The 26,879-nt window shown below is 54.5% G+C and overlaps 2 protein-coding genes across 5 annotated transcripts; one reads left to right on the forward strand and one right to left on the reverse strand.

The window, feature by feature from the left end:
• The first annotated feature begins 200 nt into the window (after positions 1 to 200).
• On the forward strand, positions 201 to 7,675 carry FKRP (fukutin related protein). 3 transcript variants are annotated; one of them, XM_081107076.1, is made up of 5 exons: positions 201 to 590; positions 698 to 739; positions 840 to 983; positions 2,771 to 2,843; positions 5,080 to 7,675. In XM_081107076.1, exon 5 carries the CDS (start codon positions 5,119 to 5,121, stop codon positions 6,616 to 6,618), a length of 1,500 nt encoding a protein of 499 aa, XP_080963202.1. In that variant the 5' UTR covers positions 201 to 590; positions 698 to 739; positions 840 to 983; positions 2,771 to 2,843; positions 5,080 to 5,118; the 3' UTR covers positions 6,619 to 7,675. The 3 variants fall into 3 exon arrangements, with proteins under 3 accessions (XP_080963202.1, XP_080963203.1, XP_080963204.1); XM_081107077.1 differs by lacking the exons at positions 698 to 739; positions 840 to 983 and having other exon boundaries at positions 336 to 590; XM_081107078.1 differs by lacking the exons at positions 201 to 590; positions 698 to 739; positions 840 to 983; positions 2,771 to 2,843 and adding an exon at positions 2,872 to 3,017.
• Positions 7,676 to 13,036: 5,361 nt separating this feature from the next.
• Positions 13,037 to 26,675, reverse strand: SLC1A5 (solute carrier family 1 member 5). Of its 2 annotated transcripts, XM_081107074.1 has the most exons (9): positions 25,493 to 26,669; positions 23,576 to 23,618; positions 23,059 to 23,100; positions 21,733 to 21,893; positions 18,978 to 19,211; positions 17,784 to 17,978; positions 17,524 to 17,655; positions 15,298 to 15,522; positions 13,037 to 13,527 (listed from the first exon to the last, which is right to left on the reverse strand). In XM_081107074.1, the coding sequence occupies exons 1-9, from the start codon at positions 26,068 to 26,070 to the stop codon at positions 13,500 to 13,502; spliced, it is 1,638 nt and encodes a 545-aa protein (XP_080963200.1). In that variant the 5' UTR covers positions 26,071 to 26,669; the 3' UTR covers positions 13,037 to 13,499. The 2 variants fall into 2 exon arrangements, with proteins under 2 accessions (XP_080963200.1, XP_080963201.1); XM_081107075.1 differs by lacking the exon at positions 13,037 to 13,527 and having other exon boundaries at positions 14,278 to 15,522; positions 25,493 to 26,675.
• Between the last annotated feature and the right edge of the window lie 204 nt (positions 26,676 to 26,879).

Here is a 26,879-nt window from a genome sequence, read left to right on the forward strand (position 1 = left end):
CCACCCAGTGGGCATTACCATGGTAACCATCTCCCCTCCTTTCCCATGGTGGGAGGTCCATGGACCAAACCAACCAGGTATTTTTATTTAGAGGAGAAGATGCTCTGCTGAGGAGTAGTTGCTATGGTTACAGGGCCTGACCCTCCCCAGGGAGGCAAGACAGGCAAGGCTAAGCCCTGGTTCCTATGGTAACAGAGGTAGTCTCCCTTCCAGTGACCCTCGGAACCAGACCCAGGAAGGTAGGAGACGTTTTTTAGGATTGTCTCAGGATGGAGTGTGTCTAAGGGAAGAGGGTGTCATAGTAACAGCTTCTATCACTTCCAACCCCACCTTTCTGGACACAGTCATGAGATAGGGATGGTGATAGGTTGCTATGGTAACTGACATCCTTCCCACCCATTCCTGAGGTGCTCCAGGTAGTGTCTGAACTTAGAGGACTTCAAGAAAAATGATTTATAGGTAAGATGAAGTTGTGCTCTACTGTGCAAAATTGGTTGATTTGGTATTTTCTGGTTCTGCTTCCCTCAGCAGCGCAGCTGAGCAGGGCTGAAACCGCCCCCCTGAAGCTCCCCCAGCCTGCAACGTAGGAGGTAAGGAGTCTCTCAGTATCACCAGTACTCATGTGCACACTGCCCTTTCCTCGTCCCCAAAGGCTTCCCCACATATCCTCTTTACCCATTGCATTCCCATTCTACAGATGCAGTAACTGAGGCTCAGGTCAGATGAGAGCTCAGACCAGGTGAGCCCAGGCCTGAAGTGATCCACTTACACCGTTTTGTGGGGGATGGAGAGACAAAGTCTCATCTTGTCTTCTCCATCCCTGGCTCCTTTTTCTATAGCACGCCTCTGTTTTTCTCTGCCACGCCCCTGCTCATTTCTTTCCCCTTTGGGATATTGTTTTCCTACCTCTGGAGGGCCTGCTCGGTGACTGTCCAGTTCATCTCCTGTCCCTGGAACTCATGGTCTGGCACAGAGGACACTCAGTAAGTAGCTTTGTTGAGTTAGTGAGTTGCATTCATTAATGTGCCAGATTTGACACTGGTCAGGTTAGAGCCAGGGAAGGCTCATGGAAGGTAGGCCCAAGAGAGACAGAATTGATTGCATTAAAGCACAACTCTGGAGTCAGCTTTTTTTTTTTTTTTTTTTTTCAAAAATACATATTTTTATTATTGATTTCAGAGAGGAAGGAAGAGGGAGAGAGAGGTAGAAACATCAATAATGAGAGACAATCATTGATCGGCTGCCTCCTGCACACCCCACACGGGATTGAGCCTGAAACTCAGGCATGTGCCCTGACTGGGAATCGAACCGTGACCTCTTGGCACATAGGTCGACACTCAATCACTGAGCCACGCAGGCCCGGCTGGAGCCAGCTTCCTGGGTCAAATCCTGGGCCCATCACTTTCCAGCTGTGTGACCTTGAGCAAGTGACTTCACCTCTCTGTGCCTCAGTTTCTTCATCTTTAAATGTGATCATAACTTAAAGATTAAACAAGTTAATATGTGTAAAGTACTTAGAACAGGGGCTGGCACATCAGGAGCATCTAGAACAGCGGTTCTCAACCTGTGGGTAGCGACCCTTTGGGGGTCGAACGACCCTTTCACAGGGGTCGCCTAAGACCATCGGAAAACACATATGTAATTATATACTGTTTTTGTGATTAATCACTATGCTTTAATTATGTTCAATTTGTAACAATGAAATTGGGGGTCACCACAACACGAGGGACTGTATTAAAGGGTCGCGGCATTAGGAAGGTTGAGAACCACTGATCTAGAACATTCAGACCTGCAAAAGTCATCATTTCACCCGCCTTGCCTCCATGAAGGGGTTTTGAACCCTTACAGTTAAAGAAGCCGAGACTTGATCTTATGAAGGTACCAGAGGATTCCTTTCTCCTTCCTCGTTGGTCCCCTCACCCAGTAGGTATTACCGCCTCATCAAGCCATCATACCCTCTGGTCTCTGAGGACCCAGTTTCTATCCTCTGTCCTGTGGGTACCTCCTGGCTCAGAAGCAGCCAGACAACATGGATGGTGGAGAACTGAGTTCTGGTCCCTGCATCCTTTAAGCCTCTGAGCCACAGATTTCCTATCTGAGCAGTTGGAGTCACTTGATCATTCCACCCCTATTTATTGAGCATTTGCTATGTGCCAGACACTGAGCTGTGCTCTGGGCATACAGCAGGGAACAAAACAGACAAAATAATCGAAAAGATAAGTAAAGATCTATGTAATAACTACCAGGGGAGAAAAATTACTCAGGGATGGGGCAGAGAAAGTATGTGGGTAACAGGGAGATGCTTTTTTTTAATTTTATTTTTTTTTGAGGGGGGGGATGCATTTTTAAGTAGGTTAGCTAAAGGAAGGGCTCACTGGACAGGTGACATTTGAGCAAAGACCTGAAGGCCATGGGGTGGAGTCAGGTGGACACCTGGGGGAGGGGGGAGCATCCGGCAGAGGGAACAGCCAGTGCTGCGGCAGGACTGGCCCAGGCTTATTTGGAGAATGGCCTTTGGTGGACGGTGTGGCTGGAGCTGAGGGAGCGAGTGGAAGAGGACAGGTGATTAGCCTCGGGGGCCACAGTGAAGGCTCTCCTTCGAGTGATTTTAAACCACAAAAGGGTTTGAACAGACGCAGGACAGGATCTAATTCAGGCTCCGGCAGGATCTCTCTGGTCTCTGAGTGACGAACAGACTGGAGGGGACAAGGGTGGAGTGAGGATCCTCTCTCTAGAAGGTTCTAAAAGCATCGCCTGTGCTTCCGCGTAGCTAAGCTCCGAGACTCTAAGATGTTTAAGACTCAGAGGACTCTGTGCTCCAAAGTTGCCTTCTGCCCACAACAGTGAGTTCCATGAGGTCATGGGGGTTGCGGGTCTGTGTGTTGTGCGTCCACTGCTGTGTCCGCAGTACCTAGAGCAGCGCCTGGCATGTTGTAGGAGTTCCACCCGTAGCTACTGAAGGACTGAAGGAAGGAGGGATCCACCTCAGGGCCAGAGGCAAGGCCACGATTCTAAAGGTGAAGAAGCCACGCTTAAAGTGCAACTCAGACTCTTAGGCAACATCTGAGTCGGGTCAGAAAAGGGCAAGCAGGTCTGGGATGGGTGGGGAGGGGTGGGAGGACATTCCTGGTGGGGGAGACGGGAAGACCCGGCGCAGGGCCCCAGGCGCAGGGCCACCTGCAGAGTTTGGCTCCAGGGGCCTGAAGGCGCTTTACAGACACAGAAACCCTGACCCGGCCATCCTTTTTTCACCACGTGCATTTTCAGTGCCCGGCTGTGTGCTAGGAACACACAGCGGTAACGGAGACCGCCTGGCTCTACCCTCCCGGGTCCAGTGGGGCCCACAGACTCATCCCCAGACAGTGCCGAACCAGAACGGGCAGGGCTGGGATAGGGGAGCCCACAGAGGGGTCTTCTGAGCCAGGCTGGGGTTCCGGGAAGGCTTCCTGGAGGAGGGGCCATTTGAGCTGTGCCTTGAAGCGTAAGTAGTTCTCCAGCAGAAAAAGGCACGGGGAAAGGGGTGTTTGAGAAGAGACTGTCCTAGGCAGCAGGAACAGCATATGAAAAGACTTAGAAATAAGACCTCTTTGAAGAAAAGCCCGGGGTGGCTTAGGCAGAGAGTTTGAGGAGGCCTGGTCAGAGATGGCGCTGGAATGGGGGGCGGGCGGGCCAGGGCCAGGTCACACAAGACCTGGCGGGATGTGGTAAGAAACTTAAACTTTCCCCCTAGGGCACTGAGGAGCCTGAGCAGGGAGGGGGGGGGGTCATATTTGCGCTTTTAGACCTCTCTGGGTGGACCCCAGTTGAGGGGACGCCAGTTGAGGGGCAATTGTGGGAATGGGGAAGGGTCAGAGTGTGTAGGAGCTAGGAAGGTCAGCCGATTAGCTGGATTGCTGATGTCTCCCTCCCTGGAAGGAGAAAGAAGCTATAAAAATCCACAGGGACTTTTTTTTTTTTTTAAGTATCTACTGAGAACCCAGAGTTAGTTACACCTCCTGTGCTGGAGACCAGCCAAAACTTCAAGTTATACCGGGGACAGGGAGACAGCGCCATCTGGGGGTTGCTTAGGAGTCTGGCCAATGAACTGGGGAGTCCTAAGACTGGCAGCCTCTTTCAACGCAGCCCATTCCATTGAGAACAAAAACATTTTTATTGCGATAAAACTCACCATCTTAACAATTTGTAAGCGTATGGCTCAGTAGCATTAAGCATATTCGCATTTTAGGCACACAATCTCTAGAACTATCTCATCTTGCAAAACTGCAACTCTAAACCCATTAAACAACTCTCCATTTCCCGCTCCTGCCAGGCCCTGGCAGCCACCATTCGACTTCCCATTTCTATTAAAAAAGTAATGGCCAACATACCAATTGGGATAATTCTGATTTAAGAAAACACTTCTAACTTTTCTTGTAAAACTAAAGCGAGCTGGCTGACCATCCGGAAAGAGATGACCAGTTGGCAGGATTTGAGGAAGTGGGAAGGGGCAGCAGGGGCGGGACTTGAGGGCCCAGGCTGAGGCATCAGTCTCACCTGGAGCCAGGGGTGGGGTCTGGAAGGGACAGGAGAGAGATCAGGGGTGGCTTCCTGGAGGAAGGAACGGTAGCGAGCAGGAAGTACAAGCTGGGCTTGGGGGTGGGGTCTGGGTGTTTATAACTGAACCCAAATATGAATGAGAAGTTAACAATGAACAGAAGGGTGGGATCCAACAGGAAGAAGGGAAGGTGACTCATTTGATGAAAACTCAGTCCTAATGGGCACCTGGCTCTGTGCTGAGTGGCCTTGGGGACCCAGCAGTGACCCAGACAGGCTCCCCCTGCGCCTCACACGTGGGAGGACAGAATGGGTTCCTACACAGCAATGACTTGGAATGGGGGGGGGCGCAGATTAGGGGGAGGCGCTGAAGGAGTGCAGAGCTGAGTGCAAGACCCAGTCTGGGAGATCAGGGAGGGCTTCCTGGAGGAGGGGAGGTCAGAGCTGAAACCAAATAAGAAAAAGGCTGGGAGGAAGGGCAAGGCTCAGGTTGGAGGGGTTGCTGACAACCAGTTCTAGCCTCCCCTTTCGTTCCCACCTCCCCAGGATGTCGCCGAGGCCCAGCTAGGGCCTGACTTCGGCCCCATGCGGCTCACCCGCTGCCAGGCTGCCCTGGCGGCCGCCATCACCGTCAACCTCCTGGTCCTCTTCTATGTCTCGTGGCTGCAGCAGCAGCCCAGGAACGCCCGGACCCGGGGACCCCGCCGCGGAACTGCTGCCGCCGGCCCCCACGTCACCGTCCTGGTGCGAGAGTTCGAGGCCTTTGACAACGCCGTGCCCGAGCTGGTGGACTCCTTCCTGCAGCAGGACCCAGCCCAGCCCGTGGTGGTGGCCGCCGACGTGCTCCCCTACCCGCCCCTGGCCCTGCCCCGCGTCCCCAACGTCCACCTGGCACTGCTTCAGCCCGCCCTGGACCAGCCGGCCGCGGCCTCGCGCCCGGAGACCTACGTGGCCACCGAGTTCGTGGCCCTGGTGCCCGACGGCGCGAGGGCCGAGACGCCAGGCCGGCTGGAGCGCATGGCGGAGGTGCTCCGGGCCGGAGGGGCGCGCCTGGTGGCCGCCCGGGTGGCCTCGGCCAACCCTGCGCGCTGCCTGGCCCTGAACGTCAGCCTGCGGGAGTGGAGCGCGCGCTACGGCCCCGCGCCCTCCGCGCCCTCCGCGCCCCGCTGCGACGCCCTGGAGGGGGACGCCGTGGTGCTCCTGCGCGCGCGGGACCTCTTCAACCTCTCGGCGCCGCTGGCCCGGCCGCTGGGCACCGGCCTCTTCCTGCAGACGGCCCTGCGGGGCTGGGCGGTGCAGCTGCTGGACGTGACCTTCCCGGCGGCGCGCCAGCCCCCGCTGACCACGGCCCACGCGCGCTGGAAGGCGGAGCGCGAGGGGCGAGCGCGGCGGGCGGCGCTGCTGCGGGCGCTGGGCATCCGCCTGGTGAGCTGGGAGGGGGGGCGCCTCGAATGGTTCGGCTGCAGCAAGGAGACCCCGCGCTGCTTCGGGACGGTGGTGGGGGACACGCCGTCCTACCTGTACGAGGGGCGCTGGACGCCCCCGTGCTGCCTGCGCGCGCTGCGGGAGACCGCCCGCTACGTGGTGGGCGTGCTGGAGGCGGCGGGCGTGCGCTACTGGCTGGAGGGCGGCTCGCTGCTGGGGGCGGCCCGCCACGGGGACATCATCCCGTGGGACTACGACGTGGACCTGGGCATCTACCTGGAGGACGTGGGCAACTGCGAGCAGCTGCGGGGGGCCGAGGCCGGCTCCGTGGTGGACGAGCGCGGCTTCGTGTGGGAGAAGGCCATCGAGGGCGACTTCTTCCGCGTGCAGTACAGCGAGAGCAACCACCTGCACGTGGACCTGTGGCCCTTCTACCCCCGCAACGGGGTCATGACCAAGGACACGTGGCTGGACCACCGGCAGGACGTGGAGTTCCCCGAACACTTCCTGCAGCCCCTCGTGTCGCTGCCCTTCGCCGGCTTCATGGCACAGGCGCCCAACAACTACCGCCGCTTTCTGGAGCTCAAGTTCGGCCCCGGAGTCATCGAGAGCCCCGAGTACCCCAACCCGGCCCTCCTGAGTTTGGCGGGAAGCAGCTGAAGCCCTGACCCCCCGCGCCTGGGGTCAGGGGGACCGCCCTTTGTTTCGATGTCTCCGCTGCCCGGCCAGGGAGACGGAGCTGCCCTGCAGGCCTAGGACATCAAAGTCGTGCCCGGGGCCCCAGAGCTGGGACAGTTTTGGAAAGAGAAAGAGTGTAGGTTCTGAGACCAGACCATCGTGATTCAAACCCGGCTAAGTGGCCCTGGGCCGATGTCCCCAGGGTTGCGTGAGTACTCGCTATACCCGCCATCTCCGCACAGGAAGAGCCCCGGGGACACGCGGCTGCTGGGGTTGCTTCTACCACTAGAGGGCGCCCTTGCCCTATCCTGGGCCCCGGGACTTTCTGTTGCGTAGCTTTGACATCTGCTGAGCCTTTGGGCTTCTACGCCTGGCCAGACAGAATGACCATCTCCCCTTCTTCCAAAATGCCACTCGCTTCCCTCCTGGGAGAGCCCTGGAAAAAGGCTCAGAGCGCCGAGGTGCGACTGGCTGTGGTTAAGAGTGGGGTTCTGGATCCGAGCCCCACTCCTTCTTAACTGTTACCTCATTATTTGAGCTCCCTGCACCTGTTTGCCTGCTTGCAAGGCACAGAATCAATACTCAGAGCTCACATCGACTGAGCACTTACTGTGTATCAGGCATTGTTCTCGGTGTCCCACACGGACTAACTGATTGGTCCCTCTCCTCAGCCCTCCCAAGCGAGAGCTGCTATTATTTCCTCCTTACAGATGAGGACATTGAGGCCAGAATGGTTAAGTCACTTGCCAGAGGCCAGACAGCTTAGCAAGGGGCAGAGTGGGACCCTGCACCCAGGCTGTCCGTCTGGAGCCCACACTGAAGGGGCCTGTGTGCCCCGCTCGACTACTGGTACCCAAGAGGCCCCCCTGTCACTTAGCAGGGAAGGCGGTGGCTGCCTTCCTTCTGTGGTCATGCATCTCAGAGTAAATACTGTTTGGGCATGTAACCTGATGTGTGTATTTATCAGTGATACCCAGGTACTGCTGTCATTCTGTATATTAGTCATAAGGCTTAAATTATTTCGTTTTTACACTCAGAACCAATAGAGAAGTTTTGTTGACTTGCCTCATCCCAACCACTTGGTCCGCGCCCTCTGGGTGTGTGCACCTGGCTTGCGAAACCACAGGCTCTGAAGTGGGGGGCCCCGGGTTCAAGCCCCAGCGCTGCGGCTTCCTCCCGCCGTGAGCCGGGGCCTACGTGAGTCTGCCTCTCTGTACCTCTCTGCTTTGCCCCTGGGAGGTGGGGGTGATGAGCCTGCTCGCCCCACAGGGGGGCTCTGAGGCAGCGGATGGGTAAAAGGGTCAGGAGTCAGGGCTGGGTTTGGGTCCTGCTGTGGCCAGCTACCTTCTTTGGGACCTTGGGCGAGTCCCTGCCCCTCCGACCCTGTAGATCGGGCGAGTGAAGAAGCCCTTACAGAGAGAGGCTTCACACACCAGCAAGAAAAGGCAAATGCAAATTTGGCCCAGTCTCCCAAGGCTTAGCCGTCAAAGCCTGACTTCTTAGAACACCGCCTCTCTCTTCAGCCTCTCAACGTGCAGAGAGCTCGCGAAGGGGCCGCTGGGGTCCCATCCATGGAGCATTCTGGAAATGTGGTGGCGACTTGGCTGTTCCCTGTGGTTGGGCAGTGCTCTTGGAAGACAGCCCAGGGGGGGAGGACGTCTTCTATGCAGGGCACCTGCACACAATAAAGCATGTCCCTGGTCACATGCCGTTTTCAAATGTTTGTTTATTGATTGGTTTTAGAGAGAGAGGAAGGGCGAGAGGAAGAAACATCAACTTGTTGTTCCATTTATTTATGCACTCACTGGTTGGTTCTTGTATGTGCCCTGACCGGGTATCAAACCGGAAACCTTGGTGTATTGGGCTGACACTTTAACCAGCGGAGCTGCCTGGCCAGAGCTCATAAACTGTCCTCAAATGTCCCCTTGGACATTCACGAAGTGCAGGTGATGTTCAAAGTATTGTGCATCTAGCATGCTAATATAAATTAATATGTAAGTCAATATAGTCATCAATTTTTTGGTTTTATGTATTTATTTTTTATTGATTTTTTTTTTAAAGAGGGAGAGGTGAAGGGGGAGGAGAGAAACATCAATTTGTTGTTCCACTTATCTATGCATTCATTGGTTGATTTCTGTATGTGCCCCGACCAGGGATCGAAGCCGCAAGCGTGGCGTATCAGGTCAACATTCTAACCAACTAAGCTACCCAGTCAGAGCATGCATCAAATTTTTTAAGTATTTTTTTTTTTTTTAGTTCTCAGAATAATAATCAAAATGATCTATCTATAGATTCATGTTTCTTTAAGTTATGTGCACAGAACATAAGTTGAAGCTCAACTCATTTTTAACTTATTTAATTTTATTTCATTTAGAAATTGTTGGTGTGATTCCTTGATTGACACAGCGCACGCACACACACACACACACACACACACACTCATATTATATACAGTATAGTCTTGCCTTAGCTGTGATTTGATAAGGGAATCACATTCAAATGCTTCTAGCAACTTCCCATAAAACTGCAAATCGTTAGGTGACGTAAGATTTCAGTAGATAAAAAATGGCTCTTAGTATCAACCATAGTATTTCGGTGTTTTCCCTTCACTGTTCCAGAACATAACAGCAGCTACATTTAAAACTTTTCTAGCCCTTACAATACAGTCTGACAGCTTTGTCTTGTCAATATTATCTTTATTACCAACTAATTATATGATAGAAAACCCATCACGACAATGAACTTGAACTAATGAATTGCTATTACAATTCGACATTATTGCATTTTACTGCTTTCTCAATTGCTCTCATACCATTCATCAGCCAGAAGTACTTCAATATTTTAACCAGCACATCATACCGGCGCATGCCAAGTAAATCTTGGCCTTACTTGTAAAGCCTGGTTAATAATTCTCTGAGCCCAGAGCCTAACTCCCTCTTCCTGCAGACTCAAAAGTGCTTTTTGTAAGGCGTGAACAGGTTCTGAATTTTCCAGGAAGTGCAGATCCATGTAAAATGAGGGAAGCCTGCATCGTGTTTTGTTCAAAACTTGGCCAAAGATTGTCAACAAGTTCAGAAGCATCACAGTCGCACGGCTCCTGGCAATTAGACACCAAGACCACATGTCTCCAGCCGTGTTGGGAGCTGCCTGCGCTGCAGGTGTAAACATCGGGCTACCTCCTTGGGCTCTGGGGATAGGCATTCCCAATTGACATGCATGTTATAAATGTCTGCCCTTTTATTTCTCCTTTCACTTACACTTCGGGCAATATGAGATTGTTTTTAAAATCGTGTGCAGGTGGGTTGGTGACATTATCCAGGAACTTTATTTCAGGAGAGCAAAGGGGACTTCCCCAGAGCTGACATTCAAGCCAGCACATGTACTGTTGTGGCCACAAACACGAAAACATTCCATTATGGATTATGAATCCATTGGCAGATGGCCACTGCCATGCGTCCCCTATTGTTACCCTCCTGGCTCCCCCTGACCCAGCAGCCAAGGGATTAACACTGGGCCCAGGAGGAGGGAAGGGGTCTGCGTCCCAGATGCTGTTGGAGGGGACAATGCTTTTACTAAGCTGTAAATATTGTGTGCATTGCCCTGGGCATTACGAAATGTGTGCTATGAAAAGTGAGACCTGTGATCAAATGCACCTTTATACACAATAGCCCCCAAGTGGGGGCTATTAACAGATAGTACACCATCTGGACAAAGGCATACTCCTCCACAATTAAAATAAAAAGGATGAACCGCTGATCCCATGCAAGAACAACTAACTCTCAAAAGCATCTCGCTAAGTAAAAGAAGCCAGACGCAAAAAGCGACATACTGAGTCCACTGTGAAACTCGAATCCTCGGTGACCCAGATCAGTGGTTGCCTGGGCCTGGGGGCGGAGGCGGGCAAAGGAGCGTGGGGAGGTCTGGGGTGGTGGGGACATGGGGACATGATGTATCTTGACGGTGGTGGTGGATTTTCACCAGTGTTTACATCTGTCAAACCTCATCCAATTGTCTACTTTAATGGATGCAGTTTATTGTATGTAACTTATACCTCAACAAGGTTGACCCACAAAAAGTGTGTGGGTAGGGGGGGGCGGGGCGGGGGGGGAGGCCTATAGGCCTGGAAGCACTGATCTGTCGCCAGGAGAGAGAAAGCGGGGTCATGTCCCTGTGCTGCCTGACCCCCAGAATGCCACTCTGAGTCTGGAACCCAGGCCCAAGCTCCATCCAGGCCCAGCCTGAGCCCTCCCTCCCCAGCCAGGCTCCTTGGAAGGATGGGGTGCCCCAGTCCCTGGCCAGATGGCTCAGTTGGTTAGAGTGTGGTGGCCATGTGCCAAGGTTGTGGGATTGATCCCCGGTCAGGGCACCTACAAGAATCCACCAATGAATGCATGGATACTTAGACAAACAAATCGATGTTTCTCTAAAATAATTTTTTTTAATATATTTTTTTATTGATTTCAGAGAGGAAGGGAGAGGGAGAGATAGAAACATCAATGATGAGAGAGAATCATCAACCAGCTGCCTCCTGCACTCCCCACACTGGGGATCGAGCCTGCAACCCGGGCATGTGCCCTGACCGGTAATTGAACCGTGACCTCCTGGTTCATAGGTCGATGCTCAACCACGGAGCCACACCAGCCGGGCTCTCTAAAATCTTTTTTTTTTTTTTAAAGAGGGCTGTCCCAATAATAACAGAGGATTGGGCAATGGAAAAAGGGAGAGGGAAGTGAGTCTGGTCTAGGGAGTGGCCTCAAGGTGCGTGCTTTTTCTTCTCTTATGCAACCTTCACCGTTGGGTGTGGCATAACAGCCATTGTCACCGGAGTGAAAGGCAGCCCTGTTTGCCCAAAGTCCCAACGCTGGCAGGTAGCAGACAAGGGACCTGAACCAGCCTCTTGTAGCCAGGCAGCTGTGTAGCTGGGACCCAGTTCATTCATCCTGCAGACTGACTGGGTGCCCACTATGCGCCAGGTCCTGTTGCTCTGGGCAGACAGCAGGGAACAGGCCTAAGGCCCCTCCCGCCGGGAGCGCACATTCTAGCAGGGACCAAGTCTGGAGCCACCTAAGCCCCTGTCGACACCGAAGAGGCTTGGGATGGTTTCGGTCTTTTTTTTAAAATATATTTTATTTAATATATTTTTAATATATTTTTAAATATATTTTATTGATTTTTTACAGAGAGGAAGGGAGAGGAATAGAGAGTTAGAAACATTGATGAGAGAGAAACATTGATCAGCTGCCTCCTGCACACCTCCCACTGGGGATGTGCCCACAGCCAAGGTCCATGTCCTTGACCGGAATCGAACCCGGGACCCTTCAGTCTGCAGGCCGACGCTCTATCCACTGAGCCACACCGGTCAGGGCGGTTTCAGTCTTTCTCTATGACCTTAGATCATCGTTTTAGGCAAACTAGCGGCATGTGCTCAGGTCATTTAAAAAATGGAACAGAAAAGGGGGGCTCAAGTAGTTTGGTGGAACTTGGCCCGGTTATATATCCTTTGTACACACACACGTTGTGTATGTAGATAGTATATGCAATATATTGCATATGGAGGTATGTACCTCTTTAAACAGGCATCCCACACAACGTAAACTTAATCCATCCCCCCAAAAAACATTCAATAGAAAATTTGAGGATAAACAACAATTTGAAGCGGGGAAAAGAATGCACTCGCTCCCAGCTTCCTCCAAAAACTCCACCACCAATTTCCCCAAATATTGACAAAACACTTAAAATATTTCCCTAACAACCCACCAAGCATGAAAAAAAACCCATTACTTAACTACCCGACACTAATAAACTCATTAATTGGCTCTGTATGCAATCTGCAAGTCTGCACAGAATCAGATAGGAGTTAAATTACCACACGGCAATGATCACGAGAGGAAATGGGGGAAGAGAAGATCCTAAAGGTAATCCACCGGGACTGGTCTGCCTCCAGGCCCTGGCAGCACCGGGACCCAGGAGATAAGATCAGAATGTGTAACTCGCTCCAGTAACACACAAGATCGGGTCCTGTCGGAACAGGTGAGCAGCAGCCGGTGTCGCCCACATCCGGGACTCACCAGTTAACTGCCACGCGTCCAAAACGGAAACCATCCCACGCGCCACGATATTTTGAATTTAATGATAATAAAAAAAAATCAATTTGCAATGAATATTATAAAAATAAATATATTACTCACAATTCGGGCGTTCTTGAAAATTCTCCCGAAAAATGATTTAAAAGTTGGTCAGGGCTGCCACTTAGGCAAAATATTTTTGTAGAGGCGCCTGGCATGTGGAGAAGGGTCTGCCGCTTGCGTCTAGAGCAGCCGTGGGCAAACTACCGCCTGTGGGCCGGATCCGGCCCGTTTGAAATGAATAAAACTATTGAAAAAAAAGACCGTACCCTTTTATGTAAAGATGTTTACTTTGAATTTATATCAGTTCACACAAACACTCCATCCATGCTTTTGTTCCGGCCCTCCGGTCCAGTTTAAGAACCCATTGTGGCCCTCGAGTCAAAAAGTTTGCCCACCCCTGGTCTAGAGACACTTAGCGGTGTACAATGGGCTACTAGCTGCACAGCAGGTTTTTTTTATTTAAATAACAAATTTGGGGTTAAAAGAGCAAATCGTTATTGGGACTATTTGCAGTGAGCGTTTGGATATCAAGGGACACCCGCCTTCTCACGTCAGTGATCACAGCGACAAGGAATTTCTTCCTATGAGACGCACAACATTTTTCACTGGAAGATAATCTACATATAAGTGGACCCTCGCAATTCAAACCCGTGTTGTTCGAGGATCAGCTGTGTACCAGTACTTGCTTTTTTTTTGCCAAGCAGCCTTCAATCGCATAATGATCCTTGTACCAGTTTATCCAAGGACTGTACCAGACTTCCTTCTGAATTTTGGCAAGTATAAAGACAGCAGCTATAAACAGTTGTACCCTGGTTTTTGTGTGAACAGACGCTTTCATTTCTCTCGGGTAAATTCCCAGCAGTGGGGCTCCTGAGCTGTATGAGAAGTGTGTTTTATTTTGATAAGGTTGCCTTAGCCGCCCTGGCCACGTGGCTCAGCTGGTTAGAGGATTGTCCCGATAGGCCACGGTTGTGGGTTTGATCCCCTGGTCAGGGTACAAATAAGAATCAACCAATGGCCCTGGCCGCTTTGGCTCAGCGGATAGGGCATCAGCCTGCGGACTGAAAAGTCCCAGGTTCGATTCCGGTCAAGGGCACATGCCCAGGTTGCAGGCTCGACCCCCCGCAGGGGCGTGCAGGAGGCAGCCAAGCAATGATTCTCATCATTGATGTTTCTATCTCTCCCTCCCTCTCCTTTTCTCTCTGAAATCAATAAAAATATATTTTAAAAAAATCAACCAAGGAATGCATAAATAAGTGGAACAACAAATAGATGTTTCTCTCCCTCTCTAAAAATAAAGAAAAGACGCCTAGCCACTTTCCAAAGTGACTGGACCATTCTGCATTGCCACCAGAAATGCACGGGCTGTCCAGCTGCGCCACATGCCCGATAGGACGTGGTATGTGTGTTGCCATCCCGGTAGGCGTGCATGGCATCTGAGTTGCCCATAGTGTTGACAGACAGACATTTCCCTGAAGTCCAACTTATCCTGTTTTTGTTTGTTTGTTTGTTTGGTTTAATATATTTTATTGATTTTTCACAGAGAGGAAGGGAGAGGGATAGAGAGCTAGAAACATCGATGAGAGAGAAACATTGATCAGCTGCCTCCTGCACAGCCCCCACTGGGATGTGCCCGCAACCAAGGTCCATGTCCTTGACAGGAATCGAACCTGGGACCCTTCAGTCCGCAGGCTGACGCTCTATCCACTGAGCCAAACCGGCTAGGGCATATACTGTTTGTTTTTTATTCCTCTGTGGCTAGTGCTTCTAGTCAAATTCTTAAAAGCATCTGATTAGATATACTTGACAACTTTTTTTTCTTTTTGTTTATCCTCACCCAAGGATATATTTTCCATTTATTTTTAGAGAGTGGAAGGGAGGGGGAGAGACAGAGAGAAACATCCATTGGTTGCCTCCTGAATGCGCCTGAGGTATGTGCCCTTGACCGGAATCGAACCCGTGACCCTTCAGTCCATGGGACGATGCTCTAACCACTGAGAAAACTGGTCAGGGCTTGGCAAGGTTATTGCTAAAAAATGTCCTCTGGAGTGACAGCAGTGTTTGTCCTCAGTCTCCCCCTACCCAGAGTTCCCTGGACAGGGTGGAGTCACAGCACCCACACCCACACCCACACCCACACCCACACCCACACCCACCACAATAACCAGCAAAGGAGCCAGCACATGTGGGATCATCCCATCAAAGAGGCCGCAGTTCCACATGGCGACCTGTGCCCTGGGCCACGCCCTGAGATGGGGGACCAGGACGCCACCTCTCCATTTGCTGTTGGGTAACCTTGGGTGGGGGCAGGAGTTGCGATCAGGGAGGTTTGGGGAGAGACATTCACACCCACATACTCGTACGTCCTAGCAGCAAAGCCTCACCGATCTGGGGCAGGGGCGGGAGGCTGGGCCCCTGGCTCCCCGGAGTGTAGGGCAGGGCCGCCAGAGCCCCGGTGTGTCCCTTTTTCCATCTCGTGTGATCTGAATGTCCAAAGTGCCCCATCGGCAGGGAAGGTCCCAACTGGGCTTACATGACGGATTCCTTCTCGAAGCCGTCCGCATCCGTAGCAGGTCTCGGGTAGCTTTTGAGGAGGGGGTTCCCCTCCTCAATGGGAACGGGCATCGGATCCGCACACGTCTTCACCTCGATCAGCTGGGGCACCGAGCTCGCGGGCTTCGTCCGATCCACGTAATGCTGGAGGAGGCCCGCCCCAAAGGCGTCGCCTTCCACGTTGAGGACGGTACAGGACCGGTCCCTGAAAGGGGAGGGGTGACAGGGACATGAATGGGAGGGGTGGGGCCGAGGCCCAGCTCTCCCCCTCCCCCCTGGGAATCATGAAGTCCCCCTCACACCGTCCTACACAGAACCCTATGCTAGGGCCCTGGGCCCCGGGCATCCCTCCTCCTAGAGCAGCGGTTCTCAACCTTCTGGCCCTTTAAATGCAGTTCTTCATGCTGTGACCCCCAACCATAAAATTATTTTCGTTGCTACTTCATCACTGTCATGTTGCTACTGTTCTGAATCGTCATGTAAGTATCTGATCTGCAGGATGGTCTTAGGCGACCCCCGTGAAAGGGTCATTCGACCGCCAAAGGGGTCGCGACCCACAGGTTGAGAAGGGCTGGCCTAGCGCCTCAAAGCCCCCACCGCCCTCGCCTCTGGAATGCCAAAGTGTCCCATCATATTCCCTCTGCCTCTGAACCCCAAAGGTCTCCTCCTCTGTCCTCTACAGACCCTATTGATCCTCCTTCCAATAAAACACGATTTGTTCCTTCTGGAACCTCAAAGTCACCCCTCCTTCTCTTGGGGCCCCAGAAGACCCTCCACCTCCGCCTCTCCTCTTCCCCCTGAAACACTGAGTTCTCCTTCAGGCCTTTCTCCTCCTCAGAATCCTAAGGATCTTTTTCTTTCCTCTTTATGCTTTCTGTGTGTATGCGATATTTTAGAAAATGGAGCTACAATTCACATATCATAAAATCACCCATTAAAAAGTGTACAGCCCAGCCCTGGCTGGTTTGGCTCAGTGGATAGAGCATCGGCCTGCAGACTGAAGGGTCCCAGATTTGAGTCTGGTCAAGGGCACATGCCCAGGTTGTGGGCTCAATCCCCAGTAGGGGGTGCGCAGGAGGCAGCCGATCAATGATTCTCTCTCATCGTTGATGTTTCTACCTCTCTCTCTCCCTCTCCCTCTCTGAAATCAATATAAAATATATATATTTTTTTAAAAAGGGGGGGGGGCAATGGGGGGATAAGGACACATATGTAATACCTTAATCAGTCAAAAAAAAGTATACAGCCCAGTGGTTTTTAGTATATTCAGAATTGTGCAACCATCACCACTATTTAATTCCGGAGTATTTTTACCACTCCAAAAATAACCCCCCACACCCATTAAGCAGCTATTCCCCCAGCCCTAGGCAGCCACTAATCTACTTTATATAGATTTGCCTATTCTGGGCATTTCATAGAAATGGAGTCATAGGCCAAGTGGTCCTTTGAGTGCGGCTTCTCTCGCTCAGCATAATGCCCTCAGGGCCACCCACGAGGTAACATGGATGTATCAGTGCTCCATTCTGTAGTCCATTGGATGGATAGGTGACATTTTGTCTCTCTACTCACCAGCTGGTGGACATCTGGGTTGTTTCTACCTGTTCGCTTTTACGAATAGTGATGAATAGAATAACATACTGTGAACATCTGTGTACAGGTGTTTGTGGACATGTTCTCAAGTCTCTAGGAGTGATACTGCTAAGACATACGGTAATTCTCTACCTAACTTGAAGCCAAACTGTTTCCAATCTTGTATGCTCTTAGTAGCTCGATACAGATAGCTGCCAATTATGTCTGCAGCATTTACAACTTACTAGGGGCTCTCGTAAGCAAGTTGCGTTTAAGTCATCTACTCTTAAGGAGGGGCTACTCTCCCCATTTTACAGATGGAGAAACTGAGAGAGAGTAAATACTAGCCCAAGGTCATACTAGCCGGCAGTGGTGGCACTGGGATTTGAACACAAGCAGCCTGGCCTAAGGGTCCACTCTATTACACACACTACCTTTCTGGGGTTCTTCTTACAAGCCCCAAGACCCCTTCCTTCCTCCCCTCTGACCGGATGCTCAAGGTCCCATCCCCTGGCCTCTAAAACTCCTGCCTTCCTCCCCTCTTCTGCCCAGAGGCTCTCCATGACCCTCGTCCTCATCCGCTTCCCCGGGAGGACCCCTGAGCCCCCCCCCCCTGGAGCCCCAAACCCACACTCACACTAGCCAGTCCACAGCCAGGATCCAGGAGATGTCAACAGGCAGACCGACCGCCTCAAGGATGATGGCCAGGGTGAGGACGCCTCCAGCGGGGATGCCCGCGGCGCCCACGCTGGACGCTGTGGCGGTGACCCTGAGGGGAAGGGGGAAGAGGGGAGGTCAGGGAGGGGCCTCCCAGTGGGAGAAGCTACCGCAGGAGCCCTGCTCCGCCAGCCCGTGTCCACCCCCAGGGGAGGGGTCAGCGGGCCAAGCCACACTCACAAGATGGTGATGATCTTCACGAAGTCCAAGGGGAGCTGCTTGTTCTGGGCGATGAACACCGCGGCCACACACTGGAAGAGCGCGGCGCCGTCCATGTTGACGGTGGCGCCGATGGGCAGGATGAAGCGGCAGATGTGCTTAGAGACGCCGTTCTTCTCTTCCACGCACTTCATCATCAGCGGTAACGTGGCGGAGCTGCGGGGGACCATAGATCAGGCACCCAGGCCTGGCCCCGCCCACCTCCAAGCCACGCCCACACAGCCCCGCCTCCCCGGCTCACGCCCCGCCCACCAGCCTGGGCACGCACGCCCACCAAGCCACGCCCACACGGCCCGCCTCCCCGGCTCACGCCCCGCCCACCAGCCTGGCCCCGCCCACCCACCAAGCCACGCCTCCCTGGCCCCGCCTCCCCCCGCCCACGCCCCGCCCACCAGCCTGGGCACGCCCACCCACTGCCTCCACCACCTCCCTGCCTCCACCCACAGGCTTCCCAGCAATCGGTGTCCTTGGCTTCCCAGGGCCAGTGGGTACTAGGGATCCCGTAGACCAGTGGTTCTCAACCTTGACTGCACATGAGAATCACCTGGGGATCTTTTTAAAATCCTGATTTCTCGGGCCTCATTCTCCGGAAATTCTGTTTCTTTGTTATGGGGTGGGGGCCACAACATTAGTAACAAAGAAACATGTGGGCGTCCTGGGCACGCCGCTACTCAAAACACACACAAAAATTCATACCTAGATTCTATAATGTCTCAGAGCTCACTGACTCCCACCTGCTCTCTCCTCCAAGAATGGACCTCAGCTGAGAATTACTAACTCTTCCTGGGGGTTGCCACCGCGGGGATGGTCCCCTCCTGAGGGACAGGCTCAGCTGAGAAGGTGGAAAGAGCTCCCAGAGGTTGGATCCGGAGTGGAGCACTAGTAGTCATCGTCCTCCCCCCTACCCCCCGCACCCCCGTTGTCCCCCCGCCCCAGGCCAGGTCTTGGCGGGAAGGAAGGGTTCTCTGGGAGGAAGAGATCTCTAAGGCAGCAGTTTCCTAATTTTAAGGGGGCTGGGATCCGGGACCTTAGGAGAAACTTGGGAAAGTCCAGCCCCTGTGCCCAGACCCAACGTCCCCAAACACAGGGGCCTTCAGACATGACATGGGATGCCTGCTCCAGGTCCCTTCGCTCTAAACTGCCCCGAGGTCACACCTGGAGGCGGTCCCAAAGGCGGTGGCCAGCGGTGTCACGATGCCCCACAGGAAGCGGTAGGGGTTCTTCCGAGTGAAGAGGAAGTAGATGAGGGGCAGCACCAGGAGCCCGTGGATGGCGTGGCCCAGCAGGCAGCACAGGATGTATTTGCCGAGTTTGGCGAAGAGCTTCCCCACGTCGTCCCCCTCCGCGATCTTGCTGGCCACCAGGAACAAGATGCCCACGGGGGCATACCTAACACCCAGGAGACAGAGGGCAGCCTCTGAGCACATGCCCACTCAGGGCCAGGCACTGGGCCCCACACACAGCCTGGCCACCGGCCCCCTCGGAGTCAGGAGGCGCCCGGAGCAGTGTGTGTGTGTGTGTGTGGAAACCTGGCACCTCCCCTGCCCTCCTCGTGCCCTCTCCCCTGGGAGATGGTGTGGCCAGGAGATCAAAGGAGCCTGGGTGCTTCCCTCGCCACTTGGAGTAGAGTCACCAACCAGATCTGGACTTAACACATGACCGAGAGAGAAGCAAGCACCATGCGTGAGTCATTTACGATTCCCGGTGCCTTCGTTACAGCAGCTGGTACGGCTTACACCCGTACGATCTCTCACCACATCGTGGAAAAGGGAAAGACCACGGCTCATGTCTTAACGTCAGCTCCACGGCCTGAAGCCTGTACGATGTGCTGAGCCCGAGTGTGACAGAACCTTCCCCACCAGGGACCTCCTTTCTCGAGTCTCTTACAGCTACCACTGAATTCACAACATTTGATAGGCCCCCGAAACGCAGGAACAGTAATGCTCCCAACCTCATAAGAATGCTGAGAGGACGAAAGGAGATGCCAGTGGAAACGAGCTGAGTGCTTTTTAATAATTCATCTATAAACTTCAGCACCCTCTCCTGGAGTGAAGATCCCGGGTGTTTATGCCTCCCGGCCAGGAGGCCCCCCAGGATTGCCTCCGGACTGCTTGATCGCTATGACCAGGTGTCCCCCAAACCCTTTTCCTCTTTAGTAAGAGAAGAAAGGCACCGTGTCCCAGCAACCTGTACCCCTGGGTTTGGCCAAATGCCCATGTTCCGGCCAGTGAGCGGTGCCAAGAAATTATACAAGTTAAGTACTGGATACATATTAGCTAACATGGTTTTCTGCCAGCCTGCTATAGGCCAGGCACTGTACACGTATTAACTTTGTGTGGGTGTATTAACTTTTTTGTGCCTGGTCCGCTCAGCCCCATTTGCCAGGTAGGGAAACTGAGGTACAGGGGGAGAAGTAACTGGTTGTCGGGCACAGCTAGGAAGTGGCCTTGCCGATAATGGGAACCCAGGCCACCCAGCTCGGACCCACAACCTCTCCATCACCACCTCTCCAGCAAAGTGATTCCCGCACAGCAGCTTCTTAGATGCCGGCTGCACTGCAATCAGGTGAGCGGGGGTATAGGGCTTGTTAAAAACGCAGCAGCTTGCCCTGGCCAGTTTGGCTCAGTGGATAGAGTGTCAGCCTGCATACTGAAGGGTCCCAGGTTCAATTCCGGTCAAGGGCACATGCCCGGGTTGTGGGCGCAGTCCCTAGTAGGGGGCGTGCAGGAAGCAGCCAGTCAATGATTCTCTCTCATTTATGTTTCTGTCTCTCTCTCCCTCTTCCTTCCTCTCTGAAATCAATAAAAACATATATATTAAAAAAAAAAAAAAAAAGCAGCAGCCCGAACCTGTTTGGCTCAGTGGATAGAGCATCAGCCTGCGGACTGAAGGGTCCCAGGTTCGATTCCGGTCAAGGGCATGTACCTGGGTTGCGGGCACATCCCCAGTGGGAGATGTGCAGGAGGCAACTGATCGATGTTTCTCTCATCGATGTTTCTAACTCTGTATCCCTCTCCACTCCTCTCTGTAAAAAATCAATAAAATATGTTTTAAAAAAGCAGCAACTTTTCTGGCTCGTGTATCTCAGTGGTTGAGCATCAAACTATGAACTATGAGGTCATGGTTCAATTCCCCGTCAGGGCACAGGCCTGGGTTGCGGGCTTGATCCCCAGTGTGGGGCATGCAGGAGGCAGTCGATCAATGATTCTCTCTCATCATTGATGTTTCTAACTCTCCTCCCTCCCTCTCTGAAATCAATAAAAATATATATTTTTTTAAATTCAGCAACCCTGGCCCCCCTCCCAATTTCTGACCTTTAGATCCAGGGCGGGGCCTGAGAATCAGTGTGAGGCTGGGGAGGGGACAAGTAGGGAAGCCAGAGGCCTGTGAAAATGTTTTTTTTTTCTCATTAACTAAGGGCATTTAACAAAACCCATAATGTAAGAGTTGTAGTTGCAGGGCCGGGGAGGAGCCTGCAACCCAGATATGTGCCCTTGACTACAATGGAACCAGAGACCCTTCAATCTGCAGGGCGACATTCTATCCAAGAAGGCCAAACCGGCTAGGGCAGTGGGTGCAATTTTAGATCATTGATCCAAAAGCAGATATTTGATTACCTTTAAATCTAAAACTGAGATGTGTTCGCCAGGCTGTGGCTATAGCTTGGCTGTGTTTTTGTCACCTTCCAGTAAGATCAAGGTGCTAGTATCAGTCTAAGTAAGCTTTCATGGAATACAGCACTGTCCTTATTTTATAATGAGGAAACTGAGGCACAGAGAGGGTAAGTCACTTGCCCAATGTCACACAGCCCTGGGATGGTCAATGCTGGCTTTGAATCCAGGCCTTCTGGCTCTAAGAAGTGCACAGGTCGGCCCATCCTACACCCCAAGCCCCCTCTCCCACCACCTACCACATGATCCAGGAGACCAGCACCATGGTGGCGTCGTTGAAGGAGTTGAAGAAGCGGATGAGCAGCTCCCCCTCGGGCCCCAGCTTCCGCAGGCACACGCCAAACGCGATGGCAAACACCACCAGGCCCAGGATGTTCATACCCTCCACCTCACCCGCCGCCTTTGGGCAAGGAACAGATGGAGACGGGAGGGGGATGCTCAGTCAAGTTGCAAACTCACTGAGGGCTTGTCCTGGGCAGTACTGGGACCCATCAACTCAGGTCCCTTCCTACCAAGGCTCAGGGTCCAGGTCCAGGGGAGATAGACCTACGACCATGAATCACCCAGAGTGGGCAGGGTTGAAACTGGAGAACCCTGGGGAGTGTAGGAACTGAGGGGGTAGGGGTTTTTGCCAGCTCAGGGGTGTGGGGTAATCAGGGAGGGCTTCCTGGAGGAAGGGGCTGAGCCCTGGAGGACAGCAAGGGTGAACCAGGTAAAGGAGGGGTGGCAGAAAGTTCTAGACCAGTGGTTCTCAACCTTCCTAACGCCGCGACCCTTTAATACAGTTCCTCATGTTGTGGTGACCCCCAACCATAAAATTATTTTCGTTGCTACTTCATCACTGTAATGTTGCTACTGTGATGAATCGTCATGTAAATATCTGATCTGCAGGATGTCTTTTCATTGTTGCAAATTGAACATAATGAAAGCATAGTGATTAATCACAAAAACAATATGTCATTATATCTGTGTTTTCCGATGGTCTTAGGCGACCCCTGTGAAAGGGTTGTTCAGACCCCCAAAGGGGTCGCGACCCACAGGTTGAGAACCGCTGTTCTAGAGAGAGGAAATAATTTGCAACAGCGTAGAAATGAGAGCAACTTGGGCGTTCAAAAAGCAGAAAGAAACCCACTGTGTCTGGAGTGGAATGAGTCAGACAGAATCTCGAGATGAGGCTGGGAGGGCAACGGGGCAGGGGTCTGACCTCAAAGTGTCCTATGAAATGTGGCCAGGAGCCCGGGCTTTCTTCTGAGGGCACCCGGGAGTGTGACGGGGCTTTGAGCAGGGGGGAGGCAGGGACCGGTTTGAACTTTGAAAAGACCACTTCAGCTGCCAGGCCTGGGGCAGATCTGGGGGGAGGCCAGGAAGGTGGGGACGGGGGTGGGGGCGGGGGGGGGGACAAGAGCCTGGACCACAGTGGATAGTCGGGGAGAAGACTCCAGAAAGGCAGAGGGACTGACGTTGGAGAAAGGCTGCCCAGAGTTTAAAACCAAATTACACACCAAATGCTAAACGACCAGGGGGTAAACAGAGGCTAGGGCCCCCCACCCTTCTCCTGCCCTCACCTTCACATAGGTCCCGTTGTCCTTTGTGTAGTAGGTCGAGTACTGCAAGGGGTTTGGGAAGAGTCAGTGTCACAGTCATCCAGGCGCCCCCCACCCCCCCCACTGGCCCCTACAACGCTCACAGCCTGCCCAGACGCTCACAGCCTGCCCAGACGCTCACAGCCTGCCCAGATGTCCCTTCACACATCATCTCATTCCCTCCCACCAGCAGCCCCACTGCGATAAGACTGCTCATGCCCCGTTTTCAGAGGCAGGAAGCGAGGTTCAGAGAAGTAAAGGCACTTGCCCAGCATCACACAGCTATAATTAGAACCCCGTGGGCGCTGGGAGCCCGTATCCTCATTTATGGGTGAGGGGGGGTGGATGGGTTTCAGAGGTCACCCCAGAACCCTGAAATAGTGCCTGTAAATATGTGGGCCGGTACCACCCACACAAGCACCAAGGGGCTGCGACTGGCTGTCTTCCTCCCTGCCCACCCCTCCCCCGTGGGGATTCCCCCGCCCCTTCCAGGACTCACTGAGCGGAAGGTTGCGGACACCAGGTTGGAAGGGAAGAGATTTCTGTAAAGATAGACATGGGGGCGGTTATTAGATACCTCAGGGGGGAAGTGAGGAGTATCTGCGGGGCTGGGTTGGCCTCTTGAGGCGGGCAGAACCTTGCAGGCCCGCCCATTGCCCCCAAATGTGTGCCCCCCACCCCCTGTGCCTCAGCTGGGTTCGGTCAGGCAGAGCCGAACCTGGCCTGCACATTTATGGGGCATGGGAGTTCGAGCTGGTCTCCCAGGGCCCCAGTAGTCTGTCATCCTAGCCCCAAAGGATTTCCGTGGCAGGTCAGAAATGCTGGCTTCCCCAGGCAGGCTGGGGCAGGGTCACCTTTGGCCTCAGCTCCACCCCAAGACGCAAACTTAATACCCTGGACATCTTGCATCAGCCACTTCCTCCGAGAAAAGGGCAGGCTGGCCCTGGGGGCTGGCCGGCGGCTCGGAGCGTTGGGAAGAGGTGGGGACAGAGGGAGACAAGAGAGGGCTGTGTGCGTCATGAATGTGCATCCGTGTTCCCGCGGCCGCTTTTGTGATAGAACGTGCGTGTGTGACAGTTGGGGTGAGCCCAGCTGTCAGTGTGCGACATCACAGCCCTGGCCGCGTGTCTGCGTGTCTGCGTGCAGCTGTGTCGCTCGAGATATTTCAGCTGAGTCTGGGAGTGGCTGGCCAGAACAGATACAGAATTACAGCCGTTTTGGCACATGGGGAGGCCCTTCGGCATCAACAGCCTTGGGGTGGGGGGGGATGTGCAGGTGGGCTGGTGCTCACCCTGGCCAGCCAGGGCGGGCCAGGCCCCAGCTAATCTCCCCTAGCCAGGAGGTGCCACCCACTGCAACGTCTGGGGTGAGTTTCCCATCTCAGCCGGCACAGAGGCCGCAAGAGGCTGGGGGAACCCAGTTCCGTGACTCATCATCTACCTCCACCACTTCCAGGAAGTCCCCCACCAACCCGGAGACACTGAGTCAGCAGGCTTCCAAAGCGAGGCCATGTGGACCCAGCAGTCTGTCCTCATTACAAGGAGGGAGAACCGTTCTTGGGGGTAAGGGAGGGAGGGGCTTGGGGAGCAGAGGCCAGAAGGAGAAGAATCTGCCCCTTGGTAACTGCCCCCTTCTGGCACCGAGGAGGGGATGGAATGGAAAGTGGTGGAAGGTGGCAGGACTTAACCAGGAACAGACCCTGAGTGGCCAGATAATTATGACCACCCCATCGGCACTTAACTGACACTTCCGAAAATACTGACTATTGAAAACTTCCTAAGCAAATACTCTCAAGGTTTTATTATTATTATTATTTGCGTAACTATTTCACTTCATTGTACTGATGGGGTGGTCATAATCATCTGGCCGCTCAGTGTACGTCAGGGCAGCCACCCGGGCCCAGCTGACCGGGGTGGGAAGGGAGGCTGAGAAAAGAGCCCGGCGGTCTGGGTGGCACGGGGCCTGGGAAGCGCTGAGACTAGGAAGAGGCCTGGTGGGGATCATGGGATCTATCCAGACCCTGGACTCAAACCTTCATCCGGAAGCCTCCTCCGGGGGCCCTTGGCCACCAAAACTCCCCTTGGGAATCCTCAGGATCCCCTCCCCTGAGAGGAGAGCCCCTCTATGTCCCCCAAGCGTTACTTTCCCTTTTCTCTGTAAGCACCCTCAGATGGGGTCCCTCCTTATGTCCCCAGTCCCCCACAGTTAGAAGCCTCCTTCCCGGGGGAATCTCTCCTCCCCCTTAAAAGACTAGAGCTCCCCCCACCCTCCCCTACAGTTTCCCTGAGGCCCTGGAGGTCTCCACCCCCGCTCGTGGCCACGCCCCCACTCCCGCCATCCCGAACACCATTCCCTCCCGACGTGGCTGAAGTCCCCTCTTCCCCGCTCCCCTCCCCCGCGGCGGCCCGGTTCTGACCTCACAAGATCCAAGAAGGAATCCAGCACCTCCTTGCTGGGGGCCGTGTCTTGCGAGACGTCGCTCGGGACAGAGGCGTTGCCGGCGGCGGTGCCGATGGCTGTGCCGGCGACCCCGGGCTGCAGAGCCAGCGCGATGCCCACGCCGAGCGCGGACGCTATGAGGGTGGTGACCAGGAAAAAGAGCAGCGCCCAGGCGCCCATGCGCCCCAGAGCGCTCGGGTCCAGGCTGGCGGCGCCGCCGATCAGGCTGCACACCACCAGCGGCAAGATGATCATCCGCAACAGGCGAAGCAGCAGCTCCCCGGGGAAGGCGAAGGCCGCCTGACGCGCGGGGCCCAGCGCCGCCGAGCCGCCGGACGCGGACACCCCCAGCCCCAACGCCACGCCCGCCACCACGGACACCACGGTCAGCAGCACCAGCAGGTTGGCGCGAAGGCAGCGGCGCACCCGGTCCCGGGAACAGCCGCCGCCTCCCGCCGCGCCGGGGTCCTCTTTGGGCACCGACGCCGGGACCCCGTTCGCGGGGGGCTTCGCGGCCGGCCACGTGGGGTCTCCCGTCGGCAGATCGGCCACCATCGTGAACACCCCGGGGTTTCTGAGAGCCTGGAAGCGGGGCGGGCTCGGGGCTTCTGCCTCGGACGACGCCGACGTCTCTTAGATCGGAGCTGGGTAGCAGCTGGGGGCTGGAGCGCAGGGTCCCTGGCGCGTGTTCACGGCGCCCAAGTTCCTGGTTCTTGGCAGATGGGAGTGTCTGAGGTCGCGAGGCCGGCGCTGGGGCTCCCCTGCTCTGCGGCTGTGTCGGAAGCCCGAGAGCTGGGTTTCTTGGCCGTGGGAGTGGGGGTCCGGGAGTTCCTGCAGGGCTGGGGTCCTTGGCTCGGGAAGGAGGACGCGTGGCGCAGGTCCCGGTGGCGCAGATCCCGGACGCCTGGATCCGGGAGGCGGGGACCTGGAGTACCTGGTGCTGGAAGCGGAGGCCTCAGGAGCCTGGGTCTGGGGGCGGTAAACGGAGCTCCGGGGAGAGAAGAACCAGGTTCTTAGGTCCGGGAGGGGAGGTCCGGGCCCCTGGGCGCGGAAGGCGGCGGTCCGGGACCCCGGGAGGTAACCGCTGCCAGCCCAGTGCAGCTCAGCCGCGCGCCGCGTGGCTCTCAGCTCGCTCGGCGGAAGCTGCTCCGATTAACAGTGAAGACGAGGGCGAGGTCGGCGCGGGCGGGGCCGACCCGCGGGCTCCGATTGGCCGCGGCGCGCCGGGGAGCGGGCCGAGTCCCCTTAGGGAGCTAAACCGAGGGCCGTATCCAGGGGCGGGGCCGGACGGGGGCGGAGCCCGAGAAGGGAGGGGCGTGGGGGTCTCCAAAAACTGCGGGTGAGCCCCCCGCCCCGCCCCCGGC

This window comes from Myotis nattereri, assembly GCF_964212035.1.
Source record: "Myotis nattereri genome assembly, chromosome: 15".
NCBI classification, from domain to species: Eukaryota; Metazoa; Chordata; class Mammalia; order Chiroptera; family Vespertilionidae; genus Myotis; species Myotis nattereri.

What these genes read in the sequence shown, in the direction of transcription:
- SLC1A5 (XM_081107074.1), bottom strand. Translation starts at nt 26,070, where the DNA reads ATGGTGGCCGATCTGCCGACGGGAGACCCCACGTGGCCGGCCGCGAAG. An exon ending in ACAACGGGACCTATGTGAAG is followed by an intron (nt 21,894 to 23,058) that starts GTGAGGGCAGGA and finishes CCTTGCCCAAAG; the next exon opens with GCGGCGGGTGAGGTGGAGGG. An exon ending in GCCTTTGGGACCGCCTCCAG is followed by an intron (nt 17,979 to 18,977) that starts GTGTGACCTCGG and finishes GGTCCCCCGCAG; the next exon opens with CTCCGCCACGTTACCGCTGA.
- FKRP (XM_081107076.1), top strand. Translation starts at nt 5,119, where the DNA reads ATGCGGCTCACCCGCTGCCAGGCTGCCCTGGCGGCCGCCATCACCGTC.